The sequence below is a fragment of the Pagrus pagrus genome (assembly GCF_965226575.1).
Source record: "Pagrus pagrus genome assembly, chromosome: 22".
Classification (NCBI taxonomy): Eukaryota; Metazoa; Chordata; class Actinopteri; order Spariformes; family Sparidae; genus Pagrus; species Pagrus pagrus.
Window position 1 is genome coordinate 4,576,545 of NC_140204.1, and position 25,953 is coordinate 4,602,497.

The 25,953-nt window shown below is 41.1% G+C and overlaps 2 protein-coding genes across 2 annotated transcripts; one reads left to right on the forward strand and one right to left on the reverse strand.

Annotated features, from left to right (window-relative positions):
- Positions 1-1,649: 1,649 nt before the first annotated feature.
- cmasa (cytidine monophosphate N-acetylneuraminic acid synthetase a) lies at positions 1,650-6,675 on the reverse strand. The gene is made up of 8 exons (XM_084344043.1): positions 6,293-6,675; positions 5,270-5,412; positions 5,014-5,169; positions 4,304-4,437; positions 3,965-4,062; positions 3,670-3,841; positions 3,420-3,585; positions 1,650-3,335 (listed from the first exon to the last, which is right to left on the reverse strand). Exons 1-8 carry the CDS (start codon positions 6,514-6,516, stop codon positions 3,121-3,123), a joined length of 1,308 nt encoding a protein of 435 aa, XP_084200169.1. The 5' UTR covers positions 6,517-6,675; the 3' UTR covers positions 1,650-3,120.
- Positions 6,676-16,255: 9,580 nt separating this feature from the next.
- On the forward strand, positions 16,256-24,800 carry ovol1a (ovo-like zinc finger 1a). The gene is made up of 5 exons (XM_084343963.1): positions 16,256-16,752; positions 23,139-23,368; positions 23,510-23,713; positions 23,870-24,014; positions 24,099-24,800. Exons 1-5 carry the CDS (start codon positions 16,653-16,655, stop codon positions 24,419-24,421), a joined length of 1,002 nt encoding a protein of 333 aa, XP_084200089.1. The 5' UTR covers positions 16,256-16,652; the 3' UTR covers positions 24,422-24,800.
- Positions 24,801-25,953: the final 1,153 nt, after the last annotated feature.

The window sequence follows — 25,953 nt, forward strand, 5'->3', positions numbered from 1 at the left end:
CTGAGATATTTTAATGTTGTGTTTTCAGTGATTTTCTGATCATTTAATAAAACAATAAAATGTTAAAAAAAATATTTGATATTATTCTTGAATTATCCGAAGATTGAGCTTCAGTTCAGCTTTCACTTTCACGCCAAATTAGATTATTGATACTGTCACCCTGAAGCTACAGTCAGCAGCCTCTTAGCTTAGCTTAGCATAGAGACTGGAAACAGGTGGGAGCGGTTAGCCTGGCTCTGTGCTTCCACCTGTCAGCACCTTGAGACCATTTTTGTTCAAGCTCTCAGCTGTTGTTCAGTAGTTTGAACACCAGGGGGAGGATTTGTTTCAGATGTGGAGACACCAGAAGTCACCAGAGAGCCAATAATATCTGTTATAACACTTATAAATGTCCATAGTAAGTACAGTGAGTACATTATTCCAGTACTTTACTCCTCTGAGGTAACTGTACTTTACACCTTTTGTCTGGAGAAATCTTAATTTGTAAAGAAACAGGTAACTAAAGCTGTAAAAATGAAATATTTCCCTCTGAGGTGTGGTGGTGCAGAAGCAGAGGAAGGCATGAAGAGGAAAGACTCAAGTAGATGTTCGTACTTAAACACACTTGAGGTGACATAACATCTGGCACAAGCTCATCTTCACTGCACCCCAATGACATTTAGTTGTGCAGTTACACAACAACACAAGCAACACACACCCTTTTCTATCCGTCTGTGTGTCTCCAGTTAACTACTTCTGTGTTCCCTCCTCCTCCCATAAACACCAGACACACAGGGCATGAATCATGTACAGAGACAGTCGTTGGGACTATTTACTGAAAACAGTCGCCAACAATTGTACCATTGAATCCTGTTTGAGTAACGTTTGCTTACTACAGTGACCTGCTGTCTTTTATAATATTTTTGCTCTCTGATCTACCAAGTTACAACAACTTTAAATAATAATAACAATAGTAATATTAAGGAAACATGCTAATCATTTCTTGAATCAATATTAACTGGCGTTGGCACCAATAAATCGTCTCCCCTGGAGACAAATAGTTTGATTCCATCTGAATTGTGTCACGTTTGTCAATTTAAAAAAATCAAGTCAATAAAGTCTCAGTTTGTCGGAAACAAAAAACAACATGGCCGCCGCCTCCGCAGAGAAAAGGTACTAAAAAAAGATGAGCTATCTTTTAAATTGACAAACATCATGTGTGTGATTCACATCACAGTTCAAACGGGATCAATAAATTATTTGTGTCTTTATCGCCAAATACTGTAATGGTGCGTTCAAGTGCTGTCGGAATTATCATTAAATTCAAGTAAATGCCCTCTGAAGTTGGAACAGTACAGAAAGTTGAGAAAATTTAAGTGCACTTCAACTTGTCGACTTTATACGACGATGAAACATGGTGGATGAGAGTGAAAACAACGTCTGTTTGGCGTCCATTTTGCTCCCACATGAACGCACGGAAAAGACGGGGCCATCCGAGGAGCACTTGAATGCAGCATAAGGCCCAATGGTGGTCCACCAGAAGGAGCGAGACTTCGCTTCTCTGTTAGCTTAGCATAACTTGAATACTTAAAACAAATGTAAACATCTGTCCAAAGGTACCAAATCTTACCTCTGTCGCGTATTAAAATGAACAACACCACAACTTTCAGTTATCTTCAATCAACAACTTCATTGAAAATGATTCACACATCAAAATCTCTCCCATACACAATTATTAAATAAGAAAAAATAAAATCACATTAACGAGCCAAATGACACGTAAACATTACAACGAAACAATCAATCATCTCTGAGGAGGGTGGAAGAAAGACAGAGAAAGACACAGGAAATTATATTGCTGTACGATAATAAATAGAGCAGACACACAGGTCGTTGTTGTTTCACTGTCCTGCGAAATCTGAAACCCCCCTAACCCACACTTCACCTGAAAATCATCTGAAAGTATTTGTCTCCGAACAAACGGCAGCTACCACCTAAAAATCATTAATCCCCCCTTTTAGAAAACAGGAAGTTAGCATGCAGCAGCAGGCTCCATCACAAAGAGTTAGCATAATGCTGCTTTCAGGTGCATTATGGAAAATGTGATTGCAACAAACAAAACACTTTTATTCGCTTTCTTGCCAAAAATCAGATGAAAGGCTCAATAGCGCTCTCATATCTAGCCGGTAAAAAGCTACCAGCTGCTTAGCTTAGCATAAAGACTTGGAACAGGTGTAAACAGCTGGCCTCGCAACCTAGTTGTAGTTTTCCAGGAAGTAAGTGCTCTGGGCGATGAAACAGTTCCTTATAAACCTTCTGTAAAACCATAAATCGCCGATTTTTAAACTTTTTAGAGCAGATTAAACAAACACGATATGATGCTAAATTATTGAGTTTTAAAAGTGATGCTTTGGTGGATTTAAGTATATTTGGACCAAGCCAGGCGACCAGTTTCATCCGTTGTTGTTTTTAAATGCGGTCTAAATGGCCTGATTTCATGCTAAGCTAAGCTAAGTGGCTGTAGCTTCATATTAAGTGCACAGACATGGACATGGTATCGACTTTTCTATCAATTTTTTGGCAAGAAAGCGATAATCTCCCAAAATATCTAACTATTGATTTAAGGGCACGTGAGAAACATAAACAAAAGTGCATTCAGGGCGACAGGATCAGTTTTTTTGTCAACACATGAACATTTTCTGGACACTGAACGTGTCGCATTTTGGTTTGAAACGCTCCAACTTGTATATAAAATATCAAGGCTTTTAAAATGATAAAAAGAAATATCTCGAATGTTACAAATATAATCACAATAACACATGTTTTCTGTTTAATACCATATTTTTGGATTTGGGGCACTAGGTGGTGGTCCTTAAAAAAAAAAAAAAAAAGGGTTTTACCTTTTTAACTTAAGTTAAATATCTAAAAAATAATAAATCTCAATTTTCAAACCACTTATTGCATCAGTAATCACTCCACGCTCACATATTTTGCTGGTTTGAGTTCAGTTGTAGTGTCTGACTGACCGACAGAAAAACTTAAACCGTAAACAGTCAAGTCAATTATTCTTATTCTCAATTTAAATACATAGCGTTTCATTTTTTCCTACTAACTCTCCTCGTAGATTTACTGTGTTTAAAATCAGAAGCTGCTGCTGTTGATGCGGTCCTGATTCATCTGGGACTTTGCTTTCTGTTTCTGCAGCAGGATGTGTTCGGCGAACTCCCTCATGGCTCCCTTCCCCCCGATGCCGTGGCAGGTGTACTTGGCGGCGTTAATGGCGACGACCGGGGAGTCACCGGGTACTGCGCTCAAACCCGCCCTGTTCAGACAGTTCACATCTGGTTTATCGTTACCTGAGAGGGAAGAGAGAACGTGAGCGAGGAGGAGAGACTCCAGACTGTAAATAGAGATCCATGATGCTGTATTCTTGTCTTTACCCATGTACGCCACGTCCTTCCACTGCAGCTTCCTCTTCTCCACCATCGGGTTCAAATCGTCCATCGGCTCCTCTCCCACCTGGATCACCTGGCAGCCCGTCCACTTGGCCAGTTTGCAAGCCAGCGACTGGGCCACGGGGTCCTCGCTGCAGGTCAACAGCACCACCTGGAGGAGACACACAGAGGGTAGCATGTGTGGTCGTACGATACGAGCCAATACGCCAAATCCATCTTTCTCTCAGATTCCAACCTCCACTTCTTCTTTCTGCAGCATGCGGATGCCCGTGGTGTCTTTGGTGTTGATGGACAACATCTCCTCTCCGGACATGGACAGAAAGATCCGTCCTTCTGTCAGACATCCGGACACTTTGCAGAACATCAGACGGACTACCTCTGGCGTCTCCCGACCGAAGTAGCCATACCTGTGGAGAGAAGCACAGGCTGGATGATACCTGCTGTTCTCAACAAAACCATGAAAAGAGACGAGTCCCTGAAGCATTGGATCGATTACATGCTTATTGACAAGCGTTTTTATTTCATCTCACCTGAGAACTCTCTGCTCTGCCACAGGCCAGTCGATGTCCACGTCTATGTCCACGCTGTACTCTGGCAGCATCTCGTAGTAGCTGATCTTCTTGCCGCCCTGCAGACAGGGAAACAGAAGCGTCACATAAACACGTGAAAGCACAAAAACAGTAACAGCAACAACCATCGCACAGACTGAATAAGAAAATAGAAGTAAAGGAAGGAAGTCAGATATTTTCAAATCCAAGACAATCGTCCTGTTCACATGTTGAGTCACATGTGATGTCACATGAAGCACATGATACAGTGTACTGGCAGAGTTAGGAGATATTAAAGGAGTGGAAACAGGACCCAGTTACCTGCAGGACTCCCTTCTCGATGAGCTCCCTCCCGGTGATGTAAAAGGAGCCGTTCTCACACAGCTCTCCGTCCCAGTCCTGGCGCCGCGGCCGGTTCAGTGGGTCCAGATTCAACGGCTCCGTTGGCTCACCGGCTAGAAGAAGAGAGAGTAAGAGTTAAAGGTCCATTCAACAAGTATCATTAAACATCCTCTATTTTTCTACACGACGATGCTGAGCTGATTAAAATACTAAAACACGCTTACAGACAGAAAATATTCAATACAACGGTCATGCTAACAGCTCTGTGAGGCTGACTTGGTCCCCTTTGTTTACAGTTTGGCAAACTGGCGCCATTAGTATCCCGAATTAGCTGTTAGCACTTCCTGTTCACAGCCGACCCACTGATGTACAGACAACTGTCACCGGATTACTTCAACACTGACGAAAACTTAAAAATGTGACAATTTCAAGGCAGGTTCTGAACTGAGATAATAATATCCTCCTTTTGCTGCTTTTCTTTGTCATTTATGACACTAAATGAGTCTTTTGAGTTTGAATTTGTCTCAGCGAGAAGGAGCACGATTCTTTACTCAAATTCACTTCACCCAGTATCTTTACCTCTGCTACAGACCATATCCTGTCATTTCCAGTTGGTTGTAAAAAACAATGTGATGCAGTCTAGATCTTCTAGCACCATGTCAACTGTCCTCCTGCATCTGTAGACTCACATCCTTTCTTGACCTCCTGCCAGCGGAACTGGTGTCTCCTGACCACCGAGAACACCGAGTCGAAGCCCTGCTGCTTGATCATACCCAGGGCCTCCTTCAAGTGACGCGGATGGAGACACGGGGACGTAGCCTGGATGTGACACACTATATCCACCTCTGTGAAGTCAGAACAGGGTAACATTAAAAACAGCTACTTTTGCCTTCACTCCACTGCTCATCACACGGACCCGTGCTGGAGATCAGACGGTTGGCGTACCTTTGTGGAACCTGATGAACTCCTGGATGGTTTCCAATGACGTCGAAGAGTCTTTGGAGACTTCAGGACGCCTGCGGTGCACCTTGGCGCCCCAGGCTTTGGCCACCTTCTCGATTTCATCATGGTCTGTGGACACCCACACACTGAGGAAGACACAAACGCATCATCATTATAAATTATAATCACCTGTTTTCTTACCTGCATCAGTATATACCATCTTTTTAACTCATGTTTTGCTTTTATTTTATTTTCCCTACATCAGGACCATGTTTACAAACCACAACAATCATATCTGAAGCTAGTTTTCAATACACGATCTGTTATCAGTGTGTTATTATTGACGAGATTCATGTATTCTTCTAAATCACAATATTTTATAAGGGAAAAAGAGAGTTGAAACAAACTACAAACTCCTGTAAAGTTTATAATTCAAGACACAACCAGTTCAGTGCACGTTACCTCGATAAAATCATTATAAGAGCGGCAACCTCATAATCACCCGGCTTGCATAATGTCAGAAAATGATGATAAACGGCTCATCAAACCTTAAAATCTTCATCTTATTTCGTCCTACCAGCCGTCCAACACGCAAATATACAAAAAGTGACATAAAGCAGAGAGAAAACAGCAAACCCTCAGTCAGAAAGCAAAATATTCTGCCTTTTCTCCTTTAAAAGCTACTTAAAGATGAACTGATTATCAGTAAAGCCGCCCATTCATTCTGTGTCATGAAGGATCTCAACATACTTCATGAAGATCTTCACATCTCTTTCATATTGTTTTAAATAAAATGCAAAGGCTGTCTGATGGTCTGCAGCCAGATTCAAGCAGAAAAACACACCTTAATGAAACCTGGAGCAAACCTCTGCATACACATTACAACACTACACAGAACAAACACAGTGAACACACATAAATCAGCCATGTTAAGTGTTTAATGTGCGTTTGGGGGGTTGTGGCTCCAGTGTTGGGGTCATCTCTCCCACTAACGGTTAACATCAGATCCTACAGTTGTGTATCTACCTGTCACAACACTCGGAGTCCAGGGCAGCCCTCACAACCCATCCAAGAAGAGGCACTCCGGCCAACATCTTGATGTTTTTCAGAGGAATCCCTTTGCTTCCTCCTCTCGCCAGAATCAAGGCAGCTACGTGTCTCCCCTGCCCGGTCTTGACCTGCTTGCTAGCGGGCAGAGGTCCGTTCAGCTCACCGACATCCCCGGGACGGCTTCTCTTCCTGGAAGCCATAACGACTCTGACTGCTCGGGGGGTATTTGTTTAAAAGCTCGGAGGCAACACGGCGGAGATGTCGACGAAATGTCGATTTGTTTATTTAAGGAAACTCGTAATGGCATCAAATACAAGGGCTTCCGGATGTTTCTTCTTCTTCGCGTGTTTAATTGTGGTTGCGAATTCGGCGACGCAGCTCACTACCGCCATCTTCTTCTCCGGAGGATGACGTCGTCAGCAAAGACTTTTCTTTTGAATTGTTTTAAAGTATTTTATTTTGAACACGGTTATTGTACTTAATGGTACAATATGTCAGAATAAGCAAAAAACACCCCTAACTGTTGCTAACTAGAGCTGTTGTTAGCTAGTTAGCTTGGTTTTGGTGTTTACATTGCGAGCACAGGAGGTTTAGGTGGGGACGGGGCTAGCTCGTTAGCATGCTAACTTTTCTCTGCAACACAATATGGATGTTTTCACATTTTTCACAATTATCACATTTTGTTGATAATTTTAGTTCATTTTTAATGTTTTCAACTAAAATTAATACATATTACACCAATGAGTGCACTTTTGGGGTATTTACTACAATTTTCTGGAAGGTTTAGCTGAATACTTGAGATTTTTGTACAAAACATTTGAAGAACTTCATAAAATAAGAGTTTTTGTTACAAAATCAACGTTTGAGTGTATTGCAATTGATTAACATAAAATCAGTTGGTACCTATAGCCTAATTTTTCATTTAGCGTCAGAACTTCATGGTTTCAGCTTCACAGGTGAAGGATTTGATGCTTAATCTTTTAAATATTTGTATAATTTTGAACGCCTTTCAATAATGTTGAGGTCTGTCCTGTTGGTTGGACAAAACAAACATGCTAAAGGTGTCACTTTGGGTAATGTGACAGTAGGCCTGGGCGATAAACCGAAAATTTACCGATACCGAAATTTACGACGATAACCGACGTCATTTTGCCCATGTCGGTATATTCGGTGTGTAAAAAAAAAAAAAAAGTTGTTTTTGTCTTGTTTGGCTGTGTGTGTAGGTAGGCTACCGGTATATTCATGTGTAACTGTTGCCAAAATGCAACCTCGGCTTATTTTGTGATGAACACGAGTACGAAAACCGCTATTTTTAAAACACTAAGAAGACTCGACACAACATGAAACTTTGCTCGTAGTATCACCAGGGTCCCTACACCTGAACACGAGCATTGAGAACATCGTTTGTGGACACAAAGTTTGCTAAAAAGAAGGTTTTTGAACAACTCGCGTTAGCTTAGCCGTCCTGCCAGTCGAGATGCGTCGATCCCCGATCCCCGATGTAACATGGAGCTTTCTCCTTCATGTCACGCCGCACTCGGGGATCGACGCATCGCGACTGGCAGGACTGCTACTGCTAATGCTAACGTGAGTTGTTCAAAAACCTTCTTTTTAGCAAACTTTGTGTCAACAAACGATGTTCTCAATGCTCGTGTTCAGGTGTAGGGACCCTGGTGATACTACGAGCAAAGTTTCATGTTGTGTCGAGTCTTCTTAGTGTTTTAAAAATAGCGGTTTTGATGCTACAGAAAAGTTGACCCGTGCACCTCCATTGTAAATGAGTTTGACCTGGAAACGAAACTACGGTGAATCTTAAAAGTGGCTTTTTCAGTTCTGGAGGAAACATTGTTACATGCCTCAGATCCTGCCTGAAGCCTGAAATGGTAAACATGCTAGTGTTTCTTAGCAAGAACCTGGAGTAAACACTAGTGTGTAGAGTAGAGTGATCACATGCAACCATGAGTCAGATTCACATCTACAACACTAGTCTGAGTAAACAGGTCAGGATACCAAGTCTGCTGCTCCTTTTTGAAGTGCCCTGTTCAAGCCCCTCTTATTCTTAATCATCAGTGCTCTTATTTGTTTAAAAGAGTTTAAAGTTGTCACCTGTCACATGGCAGTGTTATTTGCAATAGTTTTTTCAGTGTTTTATTGACATTTTTGTTCATTACATTATTTATTATTTGTTTACAAGTGACACTACCTTTTTTTTTTAGGCGTCGGGGGGGGGGGGCTATTTTGTACTTATCGTTCATTTATCGTTATCGAGGTGAGTTGCTCAATATATCGTGATATTGATTTGAGGCCATATCGCCCAGCCCTATGTGACAGCATCTCTGAATATTTTCAGACTTTTACCAAAAAACCGAACCACCATTATCATCATCTAATGGAGAAAATAATTAGCAGTTTAATCCTTAATCAAAAATTAAAAATAGCCTAATTATTAGTTGTAGTTAGTGTTGCCTGATTGTACTTCATGGCACATTATCTAAGACCTGTCTAGTTAATACTCAAAACAAACACCCCTAACTGCTGCTAACTAGAGCTGTTGTTAGCTAGTTAGCTCGGTTTTGGTGTTTACATTGCGAGCATAGGAGGTTTAGGTGGGGACGTGGCTAGCTCGTTAGCATGCTAACTTTTCTCTGCAACACAATATGGACGTCATAACATCAAAACTGTTATTTCTTCACATTTTGTTGATAATGATTTATTATCTATTTTTTTTATACATTTTGTTGATTTAATGTGTTCAACTAAAATTATTACACATAACACCAATGAGTGCACATTTGGGGTATTTACTACAATTTTCTGAAAGGTTTAGCTGAATACTTGAGGATTTTTTACAAAACATTTGAAGAACTTAATCATAAAATAAGATTTTTTGTTATAAAATCAAACTAACAATTAAGTGTATTTATTGGTCAGTTGATCAGTTGGTACCTATAGCCTATTTTGTTTTTTGTCATTTTTCATTTAGCCTAAAAACTTTTCATGGTTTCAGCTTCACAGATGAAGGATTTGATGCTTTATCCACCATTATCGTCAATTAATGGAGAAAATAATTAGCAGTTTAATCCCTAATTAAAATTTAAAAATAGCCTAACTATTAGTTGTAGTTAGTGTTACTTGATTGTACTTAATGGCACAATATGTACAAAGTAGCCTGTCTAATTCATACTTAAAACAAACACCGCTAACTGCTACTAACTAGAGCTTCTGTTAGCTAGTTACCTCGGTTAGCAGTGCATCTAGTGGTCCAGGCTGGGAGCTCGGGGCACCAGAGGCATTTTGGTGTTTACATCACTAAACACCAAAGCTTGGCACAGGGCTGGGGCTAGCTTGTTAGCATGCTAACTTCAGTAGATATCTCTGCAACACAATACATACATACATGTCATGTCATCAAAATGATATTTTGTTCACATTTCATTGATCATTTTTGATATTTATTTGAATGTTTCAACTGAAAGTATTACATATTACATCTTTCAGTACAAATAAAGGTATTTGTACTTTACTTGAGACTTTTCATGCCATTTTCTACTCCACCAGACGACATTTTACAGGGAATTATTTATATTTTTTGACTTTTTACTCCACTACAATTATCAGAAAGCTTTAGCTCCACATAAAATAAAGATGATTGTACAAAACGTTTAGCTCCACGTAAAATTAAGATGATTGTACAAAACGTTTGAAGAGCTTATAAAATGTGATGTTTTTTTCATAAATTTAGTCACCAAACAGTTTATACAAGTGCAGCTTACACAACCAAATCAATTAACTGGTTGGATGATTAACAAAAAAAACAATTGGCACCTATTTCATTAATCATTAGAGTCATTTATCTTGTCAAAACTTGAAAATGAGCTCCACCTCAACCAGCTACAACAGTAACATCCTGCTTTTACATGAACGCATGAGTAGGCCTGATACATAACAGTAGATTCAACAGTCTCAAGGCTGTGTTTGTAACAGAGTATTTGCACACTGTGGTATTAGTACTCATACTTACAGGATGTGATTTCTTCCTCCACTGCTGCCCCATCTGTCCCCTTTTCTTTCCCGTCTTCTTTTTCGGGTCTTTTGTCTCGCAGCCCCGACATTTACTTACTTGTTCTTCCATATGTCATGCAGGAGTGTGAGTGTGTGTCTGTGTGAGGTAAGTAGTGGGTGGGCGGTTTGAAACCTGCAGGTAAAACTTGTTCCGGATGACTGACAACTGGAGCAACAAGTTAACAGTGTAGTTTACTGACCTTTGCCCCGAGGGCCTCCTGTGGTTTATTGCTCTGCAGCGCCACCTTTTGACATGTAGTGCGCATTGGCTGCACATTTTCTAGTCTGGTCTTGGTAATAAGCTCACGGACGTGTCATATAGGAAATAATTTAGATTTTAAATTACTGCTGAAGCAAAGATGGAAACATATAGTTGGTGTGACAAATAAACACACCAACACATGTAACTTTGGATAAATGTGTTGGTGCATGGCTTTGTGTGTGTGTGTGTGTGTGTGTGTGTGTGTGTCTGGTTTGAGATGCACTTCTTCACAATGATACTGATTTAAAATTATATTCAAAGGAAAAGTCTGGCCTTTAATAAAGAGGCAGTAAATTAGTATCCCGACTTAAAGCTGCTGTAGTCAGTGTTTTAATGTTAACAGCTGATGAAAATAATCCTCCAGCTTTTTAGCGTCTTTAAGCTCATTGTTTTGGTTTTACAGCCCATCACTCTTGTGCTCTTGTGTCCTTAGTCAGCAGCTAACTGGTGAAAATAGTTGAGCGCTGAGAGGCTAAAGAGCCATTTATTCTCCTCAGGAGATGGTGGAGACTAAAAACAGAGCAAAAAGTGAATGAATATTAGTCTGTAAGTGGCCGTAAACATGACAAATGGATGCTAAGGTTGTCCTGTATTTCCTCAAAGTGTCAAAGGGTAACTTTTAGCTCACAGTATTGACTGAGAGGGAGATAATATATCAATTAATGCAGCTCGAAGGGACACACCTGTAACCCAACTGTGCCAAATCTCAAAGGGTGTCGACTTATTACATTTTTTTGACTTGAGTACATACATACACACGCACCACACACACGAAGGTATGCTACCTGACCAGTGCTCCCACTCATTGCTGAGAAACCATTAGCATTAGCAGAAGGAGGGAGGCAGAAAAGACAAATGATGAGAATCGAAAGGCAAAAACAGAACGGAGTAGGTCAGTAGTGTCATAAACAGTCTAGTCACAAATCAGACGCTATCACACTATCACATTTCTTTTTCAACAGATTAAAAAAAACTTTTATTTTCAAAAGGTATATAGAGCTTAATTCATTATTTCCACTATCATGATGTCAACATTTCCAAGTACTCTGATACTTTATTATTGACAAACACCTGAAAAACAAATGAATTGCCATTAGCCACAGTTGTAGTTTGTGTTTGGTGCTTTAGCAAATGTTACCACGCTCACACGCTGAACCAAGATGTTACCTATTAACCGCTACACATCACAATGTTAGCATTGTGAATATGATATTATGCTGACGTTAGCTCAAAGCACTGCTGTGCCTCAGCTTGTGGCAATGCTAATGACACAATGTTACCATGCTAACATGCTAAACTAAGATGGCAAACATGGCACAGTCAGTCATTTAAGGGGCCTCGATTACACCTGATCAGGTCAGCTGTTTTTGCGTAATGTGTAATAAACTGCAGGTAACCATGGCAACAGTGCTTTGTGCTACATTAACTTCTGGTTAAACTGACAACAATCACACACAGCATCTGTTTTCCTTGACGTAAACACTGTGATCCACTCCGGGCGTCCTGCGTCTAGAACGAAAATCATCGAGCTTCTCTATGTTCAACTTGTGCATCATTTCCAGCTTCACCAAAAAATGATCTGTGTGTTCCTTTAATAGAGAAACACGGAGAGAGGAGGAGTTAGAGAAAGAAATAACAGTACTGTAGCAGAGACCAGAGAAGAGATGAGGTCGTCGATCAGGTTCGACAGGTGTAATGTAGGCCTCACCTTGCTCTCCATGACCCTGCTGTCTCTCATCTTTATCTCTCTTTTAACTGTCCTCAGCCTAACCGTGATTAAAATGGATCTGGGGAGGAAAAGCACTGCTGTTTGAGGCTTTCCTCTCACTTATAACCTATAAGAATACTTTTATTTGTTGACTATTTATCGTGTAATTAATCTGAATCCACAAAGGAACCAGTAACTAAAGTTATCAAATCAATGAAGTGGAGTTAAAAGTATAATATCTGCCCCTGAGTTGTAGAGTAAAAGTCTAAAGTGGCAGAAAATGCAGATATTTTAGTAAAGTGCCTCAATATTGACACAAGACAGAGGGTTAAAGGCGATGAGACACTTTGAATAACAGTATCACTGACAGTTAGGAAGAGGCTGTGACAGAGAGGCGACAGAGGAAGGAGGAAGGCTGCTCATCTGCCCCAACTACTCCAACAGCCCCGGCGACATACCGTTCATTCATCCACCCGGCACCACCCCTCTCATCAGACACCTCCGTCACACCTGACTCCTCGTCCTCTGCTCAGAAAGTGGATTTAAAAGCTGACATGCCCCAAGACTGTATGTTTTTATCACAATTCAGGGGGTTTGAGAGCTTTTATTAACACTCAGTGTCCCTGTTTACACCTGGCATTAACATGTGACTTGGGTGATCGCCAGACTCCCTTTAAAAATCACACAATTTTGTGAGTTTTTGAGTTAGGAGACACTTTATGAACTTTGTTGAATGCCTTTCATGACTAATTCGTAATAATTAGGGCCTTCTTGTAAATTCGGCAAATGTTATACATGACGTTTTTTACTTTTTGTGTAAAAAAAAATCTGTTTTATCATTCCATGTAAACATGTGATGCATGTTCCAGAAGTGTAATATAGAAAATCAGTGATTGTTGTCGCAACAATATTCTCCTAAACCCTAAATAAGTATATTTGTTTGGGCTTTAAAACAGTTCGGGGGCTTCACCTCTTCAGCTGAGTCTGAACATCATTTTAGGAGAACATACTGTACATAATTAAATAAATAATTTGGTTTAGACAGTGTCTCAGTCCATATAACAATTCAAAGCATTAAAGGCAATAATGCAAATGTACGTGTGAGCTTACATTACATACACTGTCACATCAAACTGGAGTAAATGTGAAACATGAAAGGTCCTAATACTGATTTCTGATATTATACACACATGTTTTCATCCACTTGTATGCATATTATAGTTAAATATCTGGTTGATCTTTATTCAGCTTTGTTTGCCATGTAGCTTTTTTATCTTCCTGTGAATTATTCCTGTATCTGTGTGTAACAAAATCCTTGGATGTGTACGCATACCGGTCCAATAACGCTGATTCTGATTCTGAAAAAAGGCTTTTTCTAGATTCTAGTTCCTGCAGTTGTTCTATGTATTTACACACTTGGAGACCTTCTGCACATTGCTGGCTGGACCTTACATAAGCAGTTAACATCCATAAATGTTGAATCATCTGAGACTTAATGACTTGTGTCAAGAGGGAGCGGACTCAGAAACCCAGAGTGATGATTCCTTTTGTTTCCTCAGGTGTGAAACTGAAACCATAGAGTGGACGAGGATTAAGGCCACTGTGAAAACATAATGACAAGTTGAGTTCTGACTTTTTTAATCACAAATCTGAGTCAGAACTCTCTAATCCTCGTCTGTACTTCAGGGATGTAGATTGTTTTGTTTTGCGTTGTCGTTAAATGTCAGGCGGATGGAGAGCGTGTCAGTCAAAGCCGATGGAGGTAAAAATGTTACGAATGCAGTTATTATAGAGATGTTTTGCAGCCTCCTGTGTGTTATTACGTTTAGGTTTCAGGTGTTTTTGAGAGGCCTTTTCGGGGATGTGTGTGTGTGTGTGTGTCAGGTTAATTACAAAGACAGGAGAACAGTGGAGAAGCAGGAGGGGGTTGTAAACACACACAGCAGGGAGGGAAAGGTGGGGCAATAATGATCTCTGATGAGTCATTTACACCACTACAGGCCTGTATTTGTCCTTTTAATAATATACTGATTTAACTACTGCGATACTGCTGTTAACGGCTGCCTCACTCACAGCCGCAGTATTTACACTGTGACAGTATAACAAATAGAAATCCAAAGTAATCAGCTGATCGACCCGCTGATATCAGCTGTGCTTGGTAATGATACAGTTTCTTAATTTTCTTGATTGATACGTTTATAATTTTGTGCATAAAAATGACAGAAAATGACCATTAAAAAGTTCAAAACTAAAAATATAGTCAGTTTAATATCATAAATAGCAATAAAAACAACAAATCTTCACATTTTAAAGGTAGAAACAGTCATTTTTGCTTTAAAAAAGTGACTGAAACAATGTTTGGAAATAGTTTATATTCTGTTAATCAACTAATTCTCAATTAACTAATCATTTCAGCTGTAATCATTCAGTATGTTTGGTATGTTTCTGGTAAGGTGATGACTTGTCATTACTGGAAAAAGTCATCACTTTTCTGTAAAGTACTGAATTTCTCTTTGTTGTACACTTGAGACTTCTAGTATCTTAGAATAAAAGGTTATCATGTGAATTTTGTGTGAATAGTTTGTATTATTTGAATTTACTCGGTGGATTTGGCTCATTTACACACTCTTCCCTCATGATTCTGATATTTCCCGCAGGGTTTAAATGCAGCATTGAGACAAGAGGAGGTGTTTTAAAGGTTTTACTCTGCAATAAAAAGTCAAAAATAAGAAAAAGAGAAATTGGAGTACCGGGAGGAGACCAACGCAGACGAGAACATGCAAACTCTGCTCAGAAAGGCCCAACCTCACGGACTCAAGCTCAGGACCTTCTTGCTGTGAGGCATCAGCACTAACCACTGCGTTACCATGCTACCAACCAACAGACTGACCAACCAACCAACCAACCAACCAACCAACCAACCAACAGATCAACCAACAGATCAACCAACCAACCAACCAACCAACCAACCAACCAACCAACCAACCAACAGATCAACCAACCAACCAACCAACCAACCAACAAACCAACCAACAGATCAACCAACCAACCAACAAACCAACCAACCAACAAACCAACCAACAGATCAACCAACCAACCAACAAACCAACCAACCAACAAACCAACCAACAGATCAACCAACCAACCAACCAACCGACCAACCAACCAACCAACCAACCAACCAACCAACCGACCAACCAACCAACCAACCAACCAACCAACCAACCAACCAACAAATCAACCAACCAACCAACCAACCAGCAGATCAACCAACCAACTAGCAAACAAACCAGCAGACAAACCAAACGACCATCCAACCAATAAATAAATAAGTGTAAAAAAGTACAATATTTGCATCCACAATGTAGTGGGAGTATAAAGTAGCAGGATATGCAAATACTCGAGTACATTACAGTAAAGCACTCAGTAAATTGAGTACTGTACTTCACTAAACTTGAATGTAGTCAGTTACGGTCTATCTCAGCTGCACCGTCCTCCACCTGAATCCTCCAAACCTTTAGGATGAACATGATCTGATGAAGGAAAGATGCTGCACCTGATCATACTCTGCTCAGGTTTGTATTCAGCGGGTGGACTTAAAAACAAAACACACACATCATTAGCCCTGGTGAGGGTGAATGTGTGTTGATGTGTTGTGTAACTGCCCTTTACCCCTCCTCACGCATTCTCTTGCCCCCAAATTTGCCTGTTCCTCTCTTGTCATTTGCTCCGCTCCCCACACCTTAAAGCGGAATGGAGGTGGAGGTGGAGGCAGAGAGTGAGGAAGGAGGGGTAAACCGGTTCAGCAGGTATACTGAGGCCTTACCCGGGCCTGTGTTGTCACCGTTATTTCTGACGCGCATGCGCGGTGGCGCCTGTTTCCTGCTTTTCAAATGAGTACCTGTGCTGCTGTTTGACCCACCTCTATCGACTGAGTGTGTGTGATCAGGATACCGTGTTTTTTTCCGCCCTCACACTCACACACACTCCCGTTATTCCGGAGCGCTGTTACGACTTTACCTGTCCGGGCTGCACGCACACCTGAGCGGACTCACCTGAGAGACTTGTCGTCATTGTCGCCTCAGCGCTGGAAGGAAAAAAGGCTGAGAGAGAGAGAGGACGGAGAGAAGAGGAGATTGAAGCGACGCACGGCTTGCGAAACGAGAAGAAAAGGTGCGCGGAGGAAGGAGGAGAGGACACCTTCCATTTTTCTTCTTCCAACTTTTGGAGTTTCCTGCTTTTGGTAACTTTTCGCGTCGCTCCTCCACAAACTTCTCCGAGCGGACGGGCTTGACAATTAAAACATGCCGAGGGCCTTTCTGGTGAAAAAGGCGAATGTGTCGCCGGGGAAGCGGAACTGGTCCGAGCTCCCTGATCATGAACGAGGGGACGTTTATATTCCAGGTGAGTCCACGCTGCCGTAATGAGCCGCTTGTTGCTTTAACACAGTATCCGCTCCGTGTGCGTATTTTTGGTGCCTTTACGCACGGATTCGCTGGGGTTTTAATGTGTTTGGATGCAGCAGGACTGTCAGTGGGGACGGCGGGCAGGGGGTCCGGGTGTGATTGTAACGGGGCCACCGAATAACGGGAAACACAGCGGGCCGCGGAGGGAGAGTATAGTTCCTGATTTCTCTCTCCTGGCTCGTTTAACCTTCGTTTTCATGTTTTATCTGCGTCACATTTAAGGTCAGCGTGTGTTTGCGCCTTTATTCCCACTCCTGTCAGCGCTCATTGTGCGGTGTGGCCCGTTGTTTTCCACACAGCGACCTTCAACCCCAGATTGCAGCGTTTTCTTCCTTGAACAACTTCACACCGCATTGACTCACTGACGAGGAGTGCAACTCACGATTATTTACATTACCGACAAATACCGATTATTGTGGGGCTTGACTGTAGAGCTGCACGATAAGGTCAACACAATCATTGTGTGATTATTATTTGACAGATATTATGATTGTGATGTGGTTTAGGATTAATGGTGATGATCATTTTTTGCATCACTATTTTAATTTTCACTTTAAAAAACATCTTTTGACGTCTTTTCATTGCTCCTTTTGTCCAAAACCCCCAAAACTCTTCATTTACTGTCATAAAATATGAAGAAAAGAAGCAAATCATCACATTTAAGCACCTGGAACCAGACAGTCACAATGATACAGTGATTATTTAACACAAAATAAAATAGTTGTGGTCCATTGTTGGTGGATTGAGTTTCAAATGCAGGGTTGTTAGTTTTGATTCCTTCGTTGAATATTGAAGGAATGTATGGAAGCCTGTTTCTGCCAAAAAAGAAAGAAAACGTAGCCGTGATAAGGCAAAATATTAAAGATAAAAAGTGAACTAAAACATTGACATTTTTTAAATTATGAGATACATTTTAAAATTTTAACTCTTTATCCCATAATTAAGACTTTTTATCTCATAGTTTCAACGTTTAAGCTCATAATTCTGACCTTTTCTTTAAAAGCTCATTATTTAAGACATAATCTTTATTTTTTTATCCGACAAAAACGACTTTTTGCCTCACAATTATGGTTGAACACAGTAATCAAGCTTATTTTATGTCTGTTTTTCTTTTCTTTAAATGGCAGAAATGAGCTTCCATACATAGGATACGAGTTTTAGCCACACTCTTCAGCCCCAAGTCGTCCTCACACCCTTAAACTTAAACGGGACCTGAGGTGGATCAGTGGGTCCGCTCCTGTTTTTGATTCTGACCTTTCTGTCCATTTGCAAATTCACGGTTTCTGGCCTGGATTCCCCAACAAGAGCTGACATGTTTTTGCCTAACTGTCACATTTGAGCTCCGCCGTTTGCAGCTTCAGTTGTGGCGTGTTTACCGCCGACTTTACATTTAAATGACAAGTTAAGGGAGTCCACCTCCGCCCAGCTGCCCCTTCTCGTCCTGTCTTCTTGAGAACAATCCCTATTGTTGCCATCGGCGGCGTTTTTATTGTAAGACCACGTCGGTATCAGATAACAAGTAACGGACTACACCCTAAACCTCTTCTCTCTCTCTCACACACACCCTCCCCCTTCTCTCTCCGTGTCCCTTTACCTCCACATCTCATCACCGTTAGCTTTTAATCATTGACTTTTACATCCTCTCTGCTGTTTGGAGCCGGAACATGTGGATGAACTGAAGCGACGCTGGCTTTCAGGTGGTTTTAAACGTGTTTAATTAAAAAGCTACACCTACTAATCCCGCCAAATAACATTTAATAATCTTAAAAGAAGCATACAGGTGTTTCTAGAACGATTAAAAGCACACCTGAGGCGTTTGGAAGCTAATTTTACGCACAGAAAACAGCCTTATTTACTTTTTAACTCGATGAGATTATATAAACTGTCGCTTAACTCGGATTTTTAGTCTTAAGAAACAACAAAAACATGAAAATCAGTCGTAGAAAAGTTGTTTATTTCCCTTCAAGATGTTCATTTTCCCACGACAACCTGTTTGTACGATTAAACAAAAATGAGCGTCTGTGCGTAATTACGCATAGTTAACACTCCTCACCAACGGTCTCGGCTACAGTTTCAGGTATGTGCCGTTACTTGACGTACCTGCCCGACGTGTGTTTTGTGTGACAGGACACACACAAACACACACAGTCACACGCAGAGGTATGATAATTGCCCTCAGAAACAGGCAAGTTGAATACTTTGAGAGGCACCAGATGCCATAAGTTACGACAGTTTTCTATGTGTGTGTTGTGGGTGTGTGTGTGTGTGTAGGAGTTTATTTATATCCTCTTATCCTCAAACATGTGCCCCGGCCTGTTTCTGATGGATCATCAGTCCCAAATCAGCCTCTGTTTTGGTTATAGTAGGGTTGATCCCTCCTCTCACTTCAGACACACGTAACAAGTTACTATAATCACTCACGCCAGCTGGTTTATGTGCCAGGCGAAAAAAATAGCTTTAAAATACATTAAAATAAATTGAGTTTAATATGGAACAAAAGAGAAAAACTGTAACAGGTGTAAGAAGTCACTACATTAAGATACAAGTAGGCAGAACAAGGACATACCTACAAAAATAAACCGTATTTGAAGCGTAAACTGAACTACTGAGGTCGGTTTTGATAGCGTATGTAAGATTTTTAGATTGTTTTGTAAAGATAAATGTTCATATAACTGTTTATGACAACCAAGATGTTTCAGTGGGTGGAAAAATAAAAAAAAGAAATAAATTTTGAACGTAACATAATGTATAAGAAAATATGATGAAAACACAGTTTTATAAATGGAACTCGTAATAATGACATTTATGATATATTAGAATATTTTTAAAAAGACAAGACTTCAACAGTTTTTCATCTTTACTGAAACAAAATTATCTTTTTATACCTCAGTTCCACTTTTCTCAAACTGTGGCACGAGTATCTTTTGTTAAAAGGTTTTGTTTGTTTAATGTGTTTGAAAGCAGAAGTGTCAAAGTCGTATTGTTGTCACCATGAGGTTAACTGTAGACTCCAACAGCTTCCCTCCTGTTTTGAGTTTTTATGCTAAGCTAAGCTAGCTGTCACATGTCCTGTAGCATCATATTTAACAAAGAATGTGTTTGGTATTCATCTTCTCACCTGACTGTCGGCAAGAAAGTTGATATGCTTATGCAAACTACTACTTTAATAACCAAATTTAACGTGCTATGCTAGGCTAACAAGCTGCTGGCTTTGGTTTCATATTTACCATACAAACATGAGAGTGGTATCTGTGTGAAGATTGATACCAAACACATACTTGTGTTGATTAATATGAAGCTACAGGACATAAGATGGCTAGCTTAGCTTAGCATAAAGACTGGAAATAAGGGGGAACAGCTAGCCTGGCTTTGTTAAAATGTTATGTTTGTTTAAAAACAAGTGTAAAAACAATAGTAGTCTTGTCATCACCATCACCAAGTTAAGCATGAACTACAACAGCTTCCCTCGGTTTCCCATCTTTATGCTAAGCTAAGCTAGCCATCTCATGTAGCTGTGGCTTCATATTCAACAAAGATATATGTGTTTGGTATCAATCTTCTCGCCTGACTATCAGCAAGAAAACGAATATGCTTATTTAACAAAATGTCAACTGCTACTTTAATAATCAAATTTAACATGCTAAGCTACGGTAACCAGCTGTCAGCTTCATATTAACCACACAAACATGAGAGTGGTATTGATCTTCTTATCTAATTTTTGGCAAGAAATGAACAATGAAATCTCCCCAAAATCTTGAACTGTGGGCTCACCGAGGGTTTCCACTTTAATTCTATCCTAAGGCTGCTGCAAGGTTAATGTTTATTGGATGGGAGGAAATGTAACGGACCCTACTGACAGCCTACTGCTGCAGACGAGTACACCTTTAGCAAACACACACACACACACACACACAAGGACTCACACCCTGTGTTTGACGAAGTTATCTCGCGATTGTTGACTCTTTCTCCCGGCTGAGCGACGTCAAATGGGCTGAAAGAAAATATGAAAGAAGTGCAACTCTCCCTCTCTCTTTTTCTCAACATTGAAGCAGTCTGGATACGTTAAACCCACTCGCCCTACCTCCCAAACACACACACACATTCACTCAAGCACACACACGCTGTATTCACCGGCGAGGGGGAAGGAGGGGTGAACAAACAATACAAGATGAGATTAAATGTCCAGCCAGCAGCCGTCACCACAGAAACTATCACCACACGGGAATAATTAAAAAAAGATTTATTTTTTCTAAAACCATTAGATTTCTCATATTTGGCTTCAACTACGAAACATCTGTTATGTACTAGTCATGTAGGACAAAAGGCTACAGTGAAGTTGCAGTGAAGTTTAGGTAAGTAGTTTAGAAATGATAATGAAAGGGCACGAGAAGCTTTCTACACAAGCTCAACGCTGAAGACCTGCTCCACTTGTAAAACTGGCTGTTATGAGCACTCCAAGCCCCTGATTAGGTCACAAGAGATGTTCAGATAACGAAAAAAGAGACATCCTGATACACAATGTGATCAAAATTAGCGAGAATTAAATAATAATAATCAAAATAATTATAACATACAATCAAAGTTAATGTGAAAATGTAATGTAATGTGGCATGTTTAATGTGTTTAAAAACAGAAGTGTCAAAATAATCTTGCCGTCACCATGAGGTTAAGTGTAGACTCCCAACAGCTTCCTTCTGTTTCCAGTCTTTATGCTAAGCTAAGATAGCCATCTCATGCCCTGTTGCTTCATGTTTAACAAAGATACATGTGTTTGGTATCAATCTTCTTGGCTGACAATCAACAAGAAAGTGAACATGCTTATTTCCCAAAATGTCAAATTGACATGCTAAGCTAGGCTAACAAAACATACAATCAAAGGTGATGTGATCAGCTGTAAAAATAAACAAAGGGACCATATACATTTTTCTTTACTTTATTTTACACAACTGCATTCGTAAGAGTTAAGCTGTCATGATAAAGTCTTTGAGAGCCTGGAATTAGTTGGTTTAGGGACCTTGAAAGTGCTTGAATGTTACTCTTTCAAAAGCTGAACAAATGTAACACACTTTAAACACAACCCAAGTCTCTGTCTAAGATCCACAGAGGGATACCTTTGTACCAAACATGAATTGAAGCAGCTGTTGAGGCCTCGTCAGCGGACACAGAGCCATCACTGTGTGTCACAGCGTACCGTTACCTCTGCTGGTTTACCGATCGGCCGTCTCTCATCTTTACAGCTCACTGTAGGGCTTCATTTGCATTTACATTTGTGTTTTATCTGATGGAGGCCCGGCAGAGTCAACTGATTCGTTGTCTTCGGCGAGCCGGACCACGCCTGCCTCAGGCCGACCTGAGAACACACACACAAAGACATGCACACACACCTGTACGGAGGCTGAAAGGTTTCTATGCGCCTACATGTCGCTGTTTGAGTGGTGTTTTGTTATATTATGCTCACGCACACACACAGAGACACACACACAGACAGCCTGCGGAGGTGGATTGTTTGAGGAAGGTACAGAGCTGGTGCTGCAAGACCGTCTGGTCGGACGAGTCTAACTGCGCTGCTAATGCAGTGTGTGTGTGTGTGTGTTGGAGGGCATGTGTGTGCGTGCAGAATAAGTCACGCTAACAATAGGCCCAACATGTACACACCCACACCCACGCACACATAAATACATAAACATATTTAACTCGGCGTGTTTGCTAATTGAGAGATTGTGCAAATATGAAGCGGTGCAGGTTGGCGGCTTGTTGTGAAAGACTTAAGTACGAGGCGTTTGTACTCGTCTCTCTACCTCTGACCTGCTTTTCTGTCTGTCTGCCGTCCGTTCAAAGACATTTCTTGTCTTTGTTTTGCTGGTAGTTACATTAACAAACACAATTTTGTGTAAACTGTAACAGCATCAGGATGAAGTAATACGCAGGATGTGATGTGATCCCTTAAAGGATGTTTTTCAGTTAATAAATATTTGAATATATGAATTTCACGTCATTTTGGGCCGTTATTATGATCATTGTGTACAAAAAGTTAGAAAAGCTAGAGCAGATAATCCCAAAACAACAACCAAAAAGCTTCATGATAAAACTCCACGGAGGTCTAACTACAGCTGTTTGATAAATAAAGAAAAAAAGAGAATAATCAGCCAATTCTGCAGCTTTGCAGCCAGGTATGAGATGGTGGAGACCGAAAACGGAGCTAAAAGAGAGTTGATATTTGACGTACAGTCAACAGTCAAGCATCGGTCCGACCTGTTTTCCCAACAACATCAATAACTGCAAGTTTAAGACGTGACACTAACTCTCTCCCCTCTCTCCCTCCAGTCTCCATCTTCCCTTCGTCCGTCCTGATGATGGAGGCTGAAGCCAGCCCCGCCGAGACGACGCCGCTCTGCCTCACCAAGCAATCTCTGTCCGACACGCAAACTCACGCCGAGCTGCCGTCCAGCACCATGCTGGGCCGACCGCAGAGCCCCGCCCCCTCGCCAGAGGAGAAGACGGAGGTCAGGAGGAGGTCGCAGGCCGGACCGCCGTACATCCGATCCAAGATAAAGGTGAGGAAACGAGCAGAGAGCATTTAAAGAACTTTTGCGTAGATTTTTCATGGATTTTGTGAGTATAAAGCTATTTCAAAAAGTAGCTTTAAAACTTCAGAATAAATGTCAAAAATACATTTTGTGTTCCCTCCGTCACAGGTCACGACAGGCGAGTTGCCGTCCATTCCTTCTCCTCTTCCTCTCTCTCTTCCTCCCATTCCCACGCCGCCGTCTTTGACTCCGCACACCGCCGTGATGCCGCTGACGAGCCCCGCCCCCATGGAAGTAGTCTCCATGGTGACCAGATCGACAGGTCAAAGCCGGAGTCCATCGCACGGGATGTCGGGGATGTTCATGTGCCAGGTGAGACAACGAGACTACGACGACGGTTTCATCGTCAAGTCGCAAACTTATACCGTAGACTATAAGTCCACAGGGCAGCTTTAAAAAAATGTATTTAAATTTTTCCCATAAGTCTCTATGATGTCAGAGTAAAGTCGGTTGTGTTGCTGCTCGCAGGTTTGCCAGAAGTCCTTCCACCACCAGCGGATGTTAAACAGACACGTCAAGTGTCACAGCGAGACCAAGAGACACCTGTGCACCTTCTGCGGCAAAGGCTTCAACGACACCTTCGACCTCAAGAGACACGTCCGCACACACACAGGTACACCGACCACGTCCACGTCTACACACACATGCATAAACACAACACATGTACACAAGCTCATATGATATTTTTTCCATCCAGGGGTCCGTCCGTACAAGTGCACCCTCTGCGAGAAGGCGTTCACCCAGCGCTGCTCCCTGGAGTCCCACATGAAGAAGATCCACAGCGTCACCCAGAAGTACGCCTACAAGGAGCGACGCAACAAGCTGTACGTGTGCGAGGAGTGCGGCCACACGGCGGGAACTCAGGACGAGCTGCTCGTCCACCTCCACTCGCTCCACCCCAACAGCCACCTGCTGAAGGGGAAGGCCGCGAGGAGGGCGGGAAGTGGAGGAGGAGGATCGACGCCGGGCTCTCCTCATGCTGCTGATAGCGACGATACGACCGAGTCATCGGAGCAGTAGAGGAGGAAGAGGAGGAGGAGGAAGGTCATTCAAACTCAGGGGGGATGGATGAAGGATGGATGTGTTAACTGATGGATGTAAAGGTGAAGTTAATGTATATTAAAGTGTGTGTACGTGTGTGTGGATTTTGGGTTTCTGTATATAACGCAGGCTTTACATGAAATAACGCACCGGATAAGTGTGACCTTTTGACTACTAGATGTTTTTTACATGGGATAAAAATGTGGACGAACTCATTAACTAACGTGTTTCTCTTCATATCTGCTGCATGTGTGAATGTGACCTGCGGGCGTCTCTGTGCAGCAAAAAGATGAGTTTTTCTATGAAAAAAGTACTTTTTGTTCAATAAAGGGAGTAATATATTACACCAGAAGGAATCCTGTTTTTTGTCACAAATTGTACTTCTATTAAGATTTTACATTAATAAGAAAATTCAACTTGGGTGCTAATACTATTAGCTTAGAAGTGAAGATTTTGGATTAAAAAAGGGTGTAAATAAAGTCTGTTCAAATCAATTTGGGATCTCAGGACTCAAATAAAGCCGGACAAATAGTTTCCAGCTGTTTTTTTTATTTCAAAATGTTTTTAAAAAGTCTCTATCTACTTCAGTTGTTTAGGTTTATACTTGATATCACATTAAAATATACTGTTTATCATTAAATAATTATTTTTGCAATCAAAGTCTTATCACACTGGAGAACGAAGGTCAAAGAACAAGAAGAAAACAGGAATTTAAGTGGGAAATGACTTGATTCTAGCAGAGGTGTTACTTGAAATGAGCTTATTTAACAACAAAAGAACAATATTTGGCTTTTTTAACCAGTAAATGACTGAATATTAAGATTTCCTGACTTTTTTGTGATCAGAAAGAGGAACTACATATTTTTAATACAAGATAATTAATCTCACATTTCCAAATCTAAGTTGTCAAAAAACTAATAATTAAATATTACAGGAGCTGAGTGATGATGGAAGAAGTTGCTGCAGGCACTAAAGGAATCCTTGGTATGACAATCAGTATTTCAGTACTTCACAATTAGATGAATGTTATTTCTTCCCTCTGTAAATAAAATAGTTGATATTAGCTGTTATTTTCTGTGGATTTCTGCATCCTCGTACTCTTCACTCCAACAGTCCAGCCTCATTTTACAAAGTTAAATGAGTCCATATGAGCATGAGTGTCTACATCTTCAGACTCTGTGTGTGAGTGCCTGAAAGATGAGTATGAGGCTCCAATTATGCAACTTTCCCCCCAGCTTCAGTGTGTTTGGGACAGAGAGAGAGGCTGTGCTGTGGTTGGGAGGGTGAGGTTGGATTCTTGGTCTCTGTCGGGTCTTGTTGGAGGATTCCTGCAGACTCCTCTTCAGCCTCAGGACACACGGAGGTGCAGTCAGCAACTGGATAACGGTCTGGGAAGTTAACTGACACTGAGTCACTTCATGTCGTTCACTACACAAACAGAGTTTTCAGAGCTTAAGTTCAAGTTTTACCAGTTTGTTTGATTTGTACTTATCTTTTCTTGTGTATACAGT